This window comes from Ochotona princeps, chromosome 1, assembly GCF_030435755.1.
Source record: "Ochotona princeps isolate mOchPri1 chromosome 1, mOchPri1.hap1, whole genome shotgun sequence".
Taxonomy (NCBI): Eukaryota; Metazoa; Chordata; class Mammalia; order Lagomorpha; family Ochotonidae; genus Ochotona; species Ochotona princeps.
In genome coordinates, this window is record NC_080832.1 from 25,446,788 (window position 1) to 25,459,416 (window position 12,629).

The following is a 12,629-nucleotide window of genomic DNA, read 5'->3' on the forward strand; positions in this document are numbered from 1 at the left end:
GTGCCCAGAAGCTTAGCCCAATACACCACCACGCTAGCGCCTCTTCTTCACTATTGAGAAACAAAGGCTGAAGGACATCCTGAAGTGTCCACACCTGTCTTTGTCTCTCATTTTTGGCTGCAGAATAACAGTACTGTTATGTATGTAAAGAGGAAGAATGCAGATCTTAATCCCTCCTAATGCTTTTATCTGCTGAAACCTGCCGTGGGGACTTTTTTCTGCATTCAGCTTTGAACTTCATTATGCAGAGGGGGTAGACCCAAGCTTATCATGTCCACAGTCAGGAGCCACTTCTTGGTATCAGCATTATTGTCATTCCCACTTGATTGTTCTTGTGCCTAATTGCGGGAGTTCTACCATAAGCTTACTACCTGCCCTTGTAGCTAGGTTCCAGGTATATTATCCTGCAGTAGCTGGGAATGCCACCCAGCCCACGAATACCTCTGGGTGTTAATCATGAAATTTGTATTGGGCAAACCTAGTTTTGCAAATAAGGAATAAAATGAGTGAAACGTAGAAACGAAATATTAGATTGCTACAATTTAGAGATACTGAACAACCCATGTCCATTCAGCAGTGGTTTGCTGTTCTTGTTGCGCTCTCTCATTTGTAGTTTACTTATTTAAGTGCAGTTGTGTCCTTCTGAACTGAAAAATAAAAATCAATGAGAGAATGTGTAAAATTGAGTGTAGAGGAAGGCTTTCTTTACTTACAAGGTTCCGGCTGGCTGACTGTACTGCAAGGCTTTTTAGATGAATTCTACACATTGTCTCATGCCATGCACCTGCTGCCTCACCTCATAGCATTCATGATTAATGAGAAACTGTGGCTTTCTTGTTGGAAGAATTCTGGCACTGTCTGCTCAGTAGTTTAGGACAGTGTCAAGCTTTCTTCTGGATGTGTGTGTGTGTGTTTTGTTTTGTGATTTTTTTTTTAGAAAGCCCAACAGTGATCAGATAAATATTATCCTTGCTTAGATTAACTTTTCCTATGATCAAAATTAATATAGTTGGAGACTTTTAAGTCTAAATATTTTTTGATAACCAGCAAATCCAAATAGCTTGCTTTCTCTCATTATCATTTGCATGTGAACCTGCTGTTCAGTGTATCTCACCAGCTTATAAATTATTGTATTCACCTAAGCTGTCTGGGAAGCAATGCAAGATATCACAGGAAATAGAAAAGAAGCAAGACTGAGCAGCCATTTACATCTGCAGATACAAATTTGCTCCGATGATTGTACTGCTTACCAGTAACTAACTGGCTGTCCCTTCACCTGACAAATAAGTAACCTGCAGCGGGTCACAGAACCTCCCAGCCTCTGTGCTAACTCTGTCGCAGGCTGCAGTTCTCAGCATACCATGCTACCTGCTGCCTCCACTCGGGAAGAGCCAGCAGGCAGGACCTCCAGTGCCCCCTCCCCTCGTTTCTGCTTCTTTGCCTTTGTACTCACTGTCAGTCCACCCAAGGTCCTGGGGTCCCGACTCCCCTATGTGGCATGCCTGAATGCACTATTTTGAAATTATTACTCAAATTGTTAGCCTCCCTTAAGAAACATGCCTCGCCAAGTTTTAGCTCTTTCTTTTAAAACTGTCATTATGCAGCCAGCATTGTGGTGCAGCAAATTTAGTCACCATGGCTTGAGAGGTTGCTATTCCATTTTTCTTTTCTTATTTGCTTTTTATATCTGACATTGCTATTCCATACCAGAGTGCTGGTTTTAGACCCAGCTGCTTCACTTCTGACCCAGCTCCCTGCTCATGCAACTGTGACAGCAGCAGGTGGTCCAAGTGCTTGGGTCCCTGCCATCCAACTAGACCTAGATGGAGTTCTTGTGTCTTGGCTTCAGCTCCAGCTATTTCAGCCATTTGGAGACTTACACTCTCTTTGATATGCTGCCTTTCAAATAAATAAATAAATCTATTAATGTCATTTTGTTTCAAAGATAACTTCACCCGAAATGTGAACTATGGTCTGGAAATGTGAAAGAATAATCTCATTAACTGCACTCTTCTTATACTCAAACCAGTTAATATCTTTGTGAAATGATATGGTTTGTTCCATCCATTCCAGAAGTACTGATACATTGAACGCACTCTGCAAGGCCTGTAACAAGTACGGAAAGGCTCATTTCATGATAGGAATATTGTATATGAATAAGGCTGCCTATCAGGGAGTATAATGATAAAGTTAACTCAATTTGCCTTCTTAAGATTGATCATCTTCCATCACTTGAAATTTATTTTAACATAATCCTATACTCACAATAAAAGAAACATGGGAAATGAATGTCAAAATTTGAGAAGAAAAAATCGATGTCACTTTTCTTCTAGAATATTCAGTGAAGGAAAACAATGTTTCACTGTAGAATGGAAAGCCAAAACATAGAGTGAACATTCCAGAGATGTAATTTAAAAACTGTGACAGTTAATGTACTCTGAATGCTCCGGTATATTTAGATTTAGATGATTTTAAGGATGTTTGATGTTTTTACAAAATCCACAAGGAATTTATATATCTATAGTAATTTCCTTTGTATAAAAAAGGATGCAATGGCAAAGGGAGTCATCCTAATAAGGCCTAGCAGAGGACACTGACAAAATGAAGTAGGAGGTTGCCACCACAGGGGTCACACAGCTTTGTGACAATGATCCCTCCTGCAGCCACTTGCAGGAGACCTTGAAAATCTTCTCATTTCACTGATCTCTCTCATGTCTCCAAAAGATCACATTCTGGAATCTCTGTGGCCCTCTGAATGTCAATTTTTATTAAATGAGTATCACACCTCCGGAAAGCTTTGAAAATATTCATGTACTCTCCAGTATCGGCAACCAAACTTGGGTGAATTCTCTAAAGTTCTGTGGGTCAAGAAAGAAGCAGGCACCTTGAGCTTAACAATGAGAGCAAAGGAAAAGGAGATATCCACTTTATTCGACAAGCAAAAAGTAAAACCTCACAATGAAGCAATCCATAGGTGGGTGCTGCTATTTGGGAAGACTTGAAACCGCACTGTCCAAGAAGACAAAAAACATCAACTTAAAATGGCCAAAGGAAAATCAAACTTATCATGAGTTACTGATCTTTGAACAATAAGTACAAGAATTTAGATGGAAGGGCCAACATAGTCAATGAAGTCACTATCTGTGACAAAACTATCTCATGTGACACTGCCCACTCTGGTCCTGGCTGCTCCACTTCAGATCTAGCTGCCCACTAAAGTGCCTGGGAAAATAGCAAAACCTGACTCAAGAACTTGGTTCCTAGAACCCAAGTGGCAGACCCAGATAGAGTTTCAGACTTCTGGCTTCAGCCTGGACCGGCACTGGTGATTTCCAATGTTGGTGGTATAAACCAGAAGATGGATAATTTCCTTAAAAATTTTTTTTTGTGTATTTTTATTGGAAAATCAGATTTGAAAGGGACAACAATAGGCAGAGAGAAAGATCTTCTATCTGCTTGTTCATTCCCTAACTGGCCACAATGGCCGGAGCTGAATGGTCTGAAACCAGGAGCCAGGAGCTTCTTCCAGGTCTCCCATGTGGGTGCAGGGTCGCAAGGCTTTGGGTCATGCTTGACTGCTTTCCCAGGCCACAAAGAGGGAGTTGGAAGGGAAATGGAGCAGCCAAGATATGAACTTTTTTGCACCCATATGGGATGCCAGTGCATGCAAGGTGAGGACTTTAGCCACTAGGCTACTGCGCCAGGCTTAATGGAAGAGTTCTATTCCTCCTCCTCTCTGCCTTGCAAACAGATATTTTAAAAACAATGGTTAGAGTTAGAAACAGTGCTGTGCAGGTAAAGCTGCCATCTATAGTGCCAGGATCCCACATGGGCACCATTTCCAGTCCTGATTTCCCTGCCGTTCTGATCCAGTTGCAGGCTAATATGCCTGGGAAAACAGTGGAAAACAGCCCAGGTTGTTGGGCCCTTGTGCCCACATTGGAGATGGATGAAGCTCCTGGCTTCACCCTGCCATTGTGGCCATTTGGGGAATGAATCAGCAGATGGAAAGATTTTTTTTTTTGTTTCTCCTGCTCTGCAATTCTGACTTTCAAATAAATAAATCTTCAAATTAAATAAATGGATACGCTTAGATATTACATGTGACTCTTCAATTCTAACTCTTTGGATGAGAAATCTTTCCACCCCACCTCTTAACACACACACACACACACACACACACACACACGAATACTTTCCATTACTCTGCCCTTACTCATCTTTAATTTTAACCCCACCCATCCTTCACTGCACTTTCCCAGTCGGGCAGGCTCTGAAAGGTCCACCTACCCAGGGAGGACTTTACACCTGTCTTTCCCTGCAGAAAGCTGAAGCTGGACTGTGGATGCTTGGTTGGTGGGACTCCTTTTGTGTCTTGAACTTTTCCAACTGCCTCACCTGTCCTTTATTCAACATTTGTCCCATGAATATTGTGGCTTGACTGAAACAAAGTGATAGCAGACATTTTAAAATTGGCTGAGAGCAGATGGTAGCAGTGGAATTGGATTTAATTATTAACCAGGATCCACAGCAGACCTCAGGTTCAATGCAGGCAGAGTGAAGAATGCTTCCTAGTGTTGACATTAACTGAGAAAGTGGGTGCTGGGTCAGGTTCCTTCCAGAGAATTGATAATCATCTCGTAAGGTTTCTCTTTCTGCCCCTAGCCATTCTCCCCACCTCTTCTTTTCAACACGCCATATGAGTCATCATTAAAATTTAATTCACAAGCAGAAGGAAGGAAAGATCTGTGTACGAAGAAGCTTCTAAAATACTGGTGATTTTTAATATACTTTTGTGAAAGGATGTGATTCATGGAATAATTAGCTAATTCTTGATGAACATGAGCCCTCAGATAATTTTTTTATTTTGTAAACAGTATTATCACTTAAGCACATATGTGTGTGTGTTTATTCATGTGTTCACCTCATTATGCAACTGAAATCTGACAATAAAATCATATCCGGGATGTGTTTGAAATTTCATAAAGGAGGGTTCATAGCTGGCTTATCCAATCTAGATCATGCATCTGTTTGTAATGTTTAGTAAATCTCCATCAATATGGCACATTTCCACTATTAGCATTTCTGTGTCATGGCTTGCTAGAGAAAACAGATAAAGATAATGTCCTGGGGCTCAGCACAGTAGCCTAGTGGCTAAAGTCCTCACCTTGCACGCCTGGGATCCCATTATGATACCAGTTCCAGTCCTGGCGACTCTGCTTCCCATGCAGCTTGTGGCCGGGGAAAGCAGTGGAGGACAGAACAAAGCCTTGGGACCCTGCATCCATGTGAGAGAACCGGAAAATGCTCGTGGCTCCTGGCTTTGGATAGCTCAGCTCTGGCTGTTGTGGCCACGTGGGGAGTAAATCACTGGATGGAGGGATTTCCTCTCTGTCTCTCCTCCTCTCTGTATATCTCACTTTCTGATAAAGATAAGTCTTTTTTTTTTTTTAAATGTCCTACTTGAAGTTTGATCCTTTCCATGTTTTTCATCCATCTTTCGTGTTTCCTGTAAACTGGGAAAAATTAGCTAGGACTTGCACTAGGGGCTATTTGCACGTGGCATTATTTCCCATCACTGGACTCACAGCATCAACTGCTCCAAGTGCTGGAGTCTGCCGGGGCGGGGAGGTGCAGACTGGTCCTCCTCCTGAGTGATTTCTCTGACACTGCTGAGGGTGGCAGCTCTTTAGTAATGACTTAGAGACTTAGGACTGATAGTGAATCAGCCAGAGGGAAGAGGCTTCGAGTATCTGAGATCTTTGAAGATGAATAGATGAAAGATAGTAATTTCTTTTTAAAATGCCTAATGGGGGCCCGGCGTCATGGCCTAGCAGCTAAAGTCCTCGCCTTGAGAGCCCCGGGATCCCATATGGGTGCCGGTTCTAATCCCGGCAGCTCCACTTCCATCCAGCTCCCTGCTTGTGGCCTGGGAAAGCAGTCAAGGACGGCCCAATGCATTGGGACCCTGCACCCGCGTGGGAGACCCGGAAGAGGTTCCAGGTTCCCGGCTTCGGATCGGCGTGCACCAGCCGGTTGCGGCTCACTTGGGGAGTGAATCATCGGACGAAAGATGTTCCTCTCTGTCCTCTCCTCCTCTCTGTATATCTCTGTAAATCTTTAATAAAAAAAAGAAAGTTGACTATACTAACTGGTTAATTTTACTGTAAATAAAAAAATGTTATTCAATAATGTTAACTGTTAAAGCCAGCATTGTAGCATAGTGAGTTAAGCTGCCACCCGCAACACACAGATTTGTGTCCTGGCTGCTCTGCTTCTGATCCAGTCCCCTGCTAATGTGCCAGGGAAAGCAGCAAAGGGGACTGAAGTGCTTGGGCCTGTGCATTCCTGTGGCAGACCCAGATGAAGCTCCTGGCTCCTGGTATTGGCCTGGTCATACCTGTGAGTGAGTGAATGAACCAGCAGATGAAAGATTCTCTCTGCCTTTTACATAAATAAATCTTCAAAAGAAATTGTAAAGCATTTTACCTCAAGTTAATGTTTAATTGGAGTATCAAATCGTATCTCACAGCCTGATAGGCATCTTTCTGTCTTTGAAACGAGTCAGTGAATGTTCATTATGGAATTTTTCTTTTATTGCTGTTTGCTTCCTTGCAGTTCTTTGTGTCTCAGTGAGGACCACCTCACCTCCTAGTTAATGCTGCAGCCTGGCCACCTCCCCACTCCTGAAGCCTCTTTCATCCTGCTCAGCTTTTCCCTCAGTCCATTCCACTCTTTGCCTGCTATTACCTTAGAAGTGAAACTCTTTGAGGGCCAGGCTCCCACCTGAGATGCTGGCCCGAAGTCTGGAGCATGTCCAGGGCCTGTGACCCTGGAAGTGTGCATGGTGACGCTTCCTGCCAAAAGCTGGTGGATGGAGACCAGGTGTGTTTCCACCCAGAACTTCACCTGCCCTGCCACTCCATGGCCTGAGCAAGGTTATTCTTGCCAAGGAATTTGTTTTCTGAAGGGCAACTTTGCTCATTTATTTAGGGCAGGTGGTTTAATCTGATTCACTGCCCTAGTCCCTGCTGATTTGCCATCTGACAGTTTAATTACTCTTAAATGCAGCTATGTGAAGAGTGAATAGGCACAGGTTAGAAACCTGTGATGACATGTATGGTCATATGTGTAATTGCTTTGGCGGGTTGGTTGTTTGCTTCTGTTATTCAAAAAATTAGATTTAAGGGGATAAAAAGATTTGAAGAGCAATCATTCTAGAGCCTACCTCAACGGGAGCCCCTCAGAGAGCCTTTGTTATTAGCTAAATGTTTTGAATTAGTGGATTATTACATTTTTCCATTCAGTTATAAGTCTGGCCCAAAGCTATGAAACAGGAGAGTGTCTGCATTGTTGCAAAAACTATTTGGAGGTAAATTGGGCCTGGGTGAAACGTGAGCAGCTTTGTTCTCCTTTTCATCCCTCGTCTCGTCTCCTGATTCTTCTCCTTGTTCCCATCCCTTTGCTGTCGGGATCCTTATCTTTGGTGCCCCCTGACACCCCAGTTCTGATGCTGCCATCTCTTTGGTGTCTCTCCAGTTTTCTGTGGCCGATAACAGATGGGCAAAACGACCAGAACTCAGTCCAGTCTATTCAGAGTAACCCGCATATATTTGTTTGGGACTGAGCCACTACTGGGAGGAGTGGTTGTGCTAGTCTTAAATCCAGGTGATAATTCCACTCACATTAGAATCTGACATGATTAGGGGTACTTTATCTGATGTCTCACATGTAGTGGGGAAGTCAGACTTCTGTTCTGGGTGGGTTTTCTCTCTAAGAGTTGTGATGCTTGCATGCATATTAGAGCACACTTTGGAACATATAATGCTGAGTCTGTTTCTTTGGCAAAAGTAATTTAGAAGACAGGGCATGCTGATTTTCACAGAAATGCAGCCAAGTTATCCTTTGCCACTGCATGGAGATTCACCTTCTAAGTGTCACTGCTTGTAAATGTTCCTTTGGGATGGGAGGCAGAGCCTGGAGGCGTGCTCTGAGAACAGTAGTTTGGTTCTTCCCACCCACCCCCCCGCCCCCACCTCCATTGATAACTGAATTGAGTCAGGAGTCAAAGATTCAACGCAGAATCCCTCTCTGCCTGCATTTGTCAAAAGACCTGGAGACTCCTAGTGGTCTTGCGAGAATGGAGCACAACTCTATCCCATCAGAGGGTCCAGAGAGGAAAACTGCACCATTTGGGGGGCTCAGAGAAGAGAAATGTTTGATCTTTCTGAGAGAAAGGGGAGTGAATGAGCCCTGAGGCAGAAAGCCTGCTGTAGCTATCATGCAAATAAGACCCAGTGATTGGCTTTCTCTTTCTTTCTGTGCCTGCAGTCACTGGCTGCTCTCAGCCTTAAAGATCAGGTTTCACTGGGAGTTTTTCAGGTTCAAGGTCTGCTAATGGCTCCTAACTGCTGCACTGTAAACCCAAGCTCCACCTTACTACAGCCCAGGAAGAAGTAGAAGGACTAGAGCAGGAGGAAGGAAGTTACGGAAGAGAACAACCACCTACCACCTGCGTGCTGTGCTGGGCTCTGGATGTCACTTAACTTGCTCAGCGCTGTGCAGGTGTTCTAGAAATGGTGGTCTTCATTAATGCAAAGATCAAGTCGTTCATTAAACTTTTTAAGAAGAAAAGTAAGTAGTTTCCTTTTCTGCCCACTGCCTGTTGTGGTAAGTGTCTGTGTTTCTGTTTGGTGTGCCACTTCATGCTTGCGAGTGATGGAGTGGGAAATGGCATCACTGGAGTGAACTAAACTCCACTCTTCACCAGGTTGCTCAAATACCTTCGACTTTAAAGCAGTGTTATGTGATCTTAGCATGTCTTACTTGTTAACTAATTGGTATTTGTAAGTGCTTGCCGCCTTTTATGCTCCTCAAAAGAAATTCTTTGAGGAAGGGAAAAGAATCTTCAGTTTCCTTTCTGGTTCTCTTGGCCGACAGTGAATGAGTGGTGTTTTGATTCTTTGGCTAAATAAGCAGCTGAAATTAGGGGACTTGCAGACAGGTAACAGAGTTCTGATGGGATGGCCCTGTCCAGCTCCCCTGGCACTGCCTGCTGTGAAGTTCTGAGCAAGCAACCAAGGCGACAAACTGTCTAGACTGATGGGTGGTTGTTGTGGAATTCAGAGCCTGTATGAAGTGACTGTATTGTGTGCTTGCCTGTGGTTTAAACTCCTATACCCCTGGTGCTTTTTCCTTCCTTTGAAGATATCATTTTATTTATTTATTTTTTTCCAACTGTGTGGCTTTGTTGTTACTTTGCTGTTGGCTTTGTCTCAGTTTAGTTTGGGACCAGTGACCTAGGGGGCATTGGTTAGAAAGGCTTTAGGGACCATGACAAACAATAGCACCCAGGGCTCATTTTCTGCAGCTCCCTTGCTGGCAAGGCTTTCCGCGAATGGACTGATTAAAATCTGCCCTGGCAGGAGTAGGATCCATCAGGGCAGAGACAACTGCTCTTTCGCCGGAGCCAGTTGGTAGCTGTGCACTGGGTCTGATGGCGTGATTACAGGCACTAGCGCCATTACGACATGGATTTAATTTGTAATGGGCAAATAAGAAAGGTTTCCATTTTCAGTATTTTCCAATAAGGGTATGTGGTAATTCAATTTAAATACATGGATGTCAGAAAAAAAAAGGAAAAAAAGCAAATTGTTAATGGGCTCTGGATACACTTTGTGGGACATATGGCGAGTTTGTGACTGTATTGGCTTTTCTGGTTGTGCATTTTATGTATTAAGACGAACACATGCACCATGCGGAACACATGTTCTGTGAGAGGTGAGTGAAATATTGGGTGCTTAATTTACATGCTACTAGTCTGAATGTTGTAAGGAGAGAGTACACGGGACATTTCCATTTAGAACTTGATGGTTGGTTCTCTAAATATGAATGTTTATGTTCTCATTTAGCGACTTGTGGAAGGGATGGGAGCCTCAAAGAAATGCACTCATAAAACGGTAAATTCCATAGCTACAGGAAAGAAAATGTATGGAGTGCAACATAGACAGTTGTTCAGGTTTACAGGGGAGCTGCAAGTGGCACAGTCCTCCCTCGGGATGGCGCTGAAGTTAGGCACTCTTTTGAAACGTTGTCTTTGTTACAGTCCTGCTTTATGTGAGTTCTTTTGTAAGAACCTGGAGCATATTTGTCCATTTGATTTTTATAATAGTCCTCATCACTGTACTTTGGCCTGAGTGCAATTAGCCTTAACTATGTTCAGATAGATGCAGCGGTTGCTTTATTTTGAGAGTCACCTTTATGGTCTGGTTTCCAGGTCCATGTAGAAGTGAGGCTGCCTAGAATGGACTCACATTCCAGTACCTGCTGATTCATAAAGGTTATACTTGCCACTTTAAGGAAATAGCTCGGCACTGGGGCCGGGGGCGGGGAGGGGGGCACGGGGTGGTGGCTTTAGAACTTTGTCTTAGCCTACTCCAGCTGCCTGTCTCTCTTCTGCCTGGGTCACATGCCAGTGGATTTGTTGAGGTGCTGTCGGCTTCCGTTTTGTCTCACTCTTGCCTCAACACCACTGGGTTTAGGGAAAAAGTAATTAAGCTCTAGAGGAATTCAAGACAATTATTGCAGAGGTTTAGATTAAGCTCAGGATTGCCTGCTGTTTTCCTCATCTGATATTCTCGTCTCTTTTCTGGTAGGGAAAATTCAATTGGATTGTTTAGAGAAAAGTCAACTGTACTATAATTGAAAACACTTTTGTAAAATATAAAAATGTTAAAATAAGAAAAAGAGAAAAAAATTTTAAAGATTTATTTATGGAAAGGCAGATATACAGAGAAAAGGAGAGACAGACAGGAAGATCTTCCATCCAATGATTCATTCCCCAAGTGGCCACAAGGGCTGGAGATGAGGCAATCGAAAGCCAGGAATCAGGAGCCTCTTCCCTGTCTCCCATGCGGGTGTAGGGTACCAAGGCTTTGGGCCATGCTCAGCTGTTTTCCCAGGCCACAAGCAGGGAGCTGAATGGGAAGCAGGGCTGGCGGAATTAGAACTGGTTCCCATATGGGATCCCAGCGAGTTCAAGGTGAGGACTTTAGCCACTAGTCTATCATGCCAGGCCCGAAAAAGAGAAAATTTTATGAGCTGAATGGTTCTCTACTCCTGGATGTGCCATCTAAATATATTGAATACTTATGCTTCATTTTTAAAGGTTTTAATTGAGTTTATAACAGTGATACTTTCAAGTAATGTTTCAAAGAAAAAAATATTTGGTCTCAACTTTCTGATAGGAAATTTATTTCTATCAGGTTAGTCTTATACTTACTGACACATTGGTGTTAAAAACATTGAATAATATTTTATTGGGGTTAAGTAGGAATTTGAAGTCCCTTATCAATTTTGGTAGCTATTTTTATTTATTTTTGTTTGTTTGTTTGTTTTTTAAATATTGGCCTAGATGGAAAACCCAAAATGCTAGGGACCCATGAAAAATAGGAGTAAGTAATTCCAGGAAGACATTGCAGACAGTGTCAGCTTTGCTTTTACAGACAAAGCATGGTAGATAAGGTGAAGTTCAAAATTAAATATTATTCAGATTTTGCTCCATTTTCTCCTGATCCTTACTCATGAATGTGCTGTGCGATAAGACCCGTTCTTTTAATTATTTGTTTCTATTTGGGGATGGGAGAAGACAGAAAATGAGGGGGAAGAAAAGGGAGAGGGGTTGGGGAGAACACTTGATCTAGTGATCTAGTTTCCAGGTAGTCCTGCAGTGGTTGGGCTTGGATCAAAGTTAAGAGCTGGAAGCTCATGGTCTCCCGTGTGAGTGCCAGGAGCCCGGTTGCTTGAGCCATCACTCTTGCCACCAGGGTCTACATTATTAGGAAAATGGAGCCAAGATCCAGAGCTAAGAATTGAACCCAAACACCCTGTGGGATGTGGATTTCTCAACCACAAGGCGAAATGGCTACGTCCCAAGATCCTGGTATTCTTGCAATCAGCTAGGGTCCATTGGAGCTTAATTTGAAAACTGACTTTCCTCTGTCTTTCTTTCTGCAGCGGTTTCCAACCTAGACGAGGAGAGTCGATGGACAGTGCACTATACTGCCCCATGGCACCAACAGGAAAATGTGTTCCTTCCTTCCACTAGACCCCCATGCGTTGAGGACCTGCACCGCCAAGCCAAGCTCAACCTCAAATCAGTATTGAGGGGTAAGGTGTTACCCTCTAGGGGCTTATTGTTCTTGGGTTCCTGACAGTTAGAACATAAATCTGATCCCTGTCTGTAAAGCAGCCCCTACTATTGAATGCAGAATATGCCACATCTTCATAAATACAGTTTAATGCATGCCTAAAATACCCAGTCTGGAAAAATCTGCCTGTTTCCAGATATGCAAATCTATCTTCAAAGAACCCACTCTTGCTTAGAAACCTTTAGCATGTTTGAACCACAGCACTAATTTAATCCAAATAAACCCCTGCCAGCATGGGAAATTTGCCACTTCAAATTTGGTAAAGCTGGTACTTTGTACAATGATTTGCTCTCTTTAGTTCAAGTTAGGTAGAAAGTCGAGATACAGACCTTGAAGGAGTCCTAGGTAGTTAGAGTTAGCAGAATTTGGGGAACATCTCACTGGTCTGCTGTGAAAATAGGTTCAGTCTGCAGATGGGCC

At 43.2% G+C, this 12,629-nt stretch overlaps 1 protein-coding gene across 7 annotated transcripts in view; it reads left to right on the forward strand.

Annotated features, from left to right (window-relative positions):
- Positions 1–12,629, forward strand: part of NHSL1 (NHS like 1) — a 262,622-nt gene that overhangs the window by 177,526 nt on the left and 72,467 nt on the right. For 6 of the 7 annotated variants that reach the window (XM_058670709.1, XM_058670560.1, XM_058670650.1 and 3 more), the window contains exon 2: positions 12,016–12,168. In XM_058670709.1, coding sequence (XP_058526692.1) covers positions 12,016–12,168 — 153 coding nt within the window. Of the gene's footprint in view, positions 1–8,360; positions 8,635–12,015; positions 12,169–12,629 lie in introns of those variants that run through there. The other variant, XM_004587340.2, reaches the window with a different exon arrangement.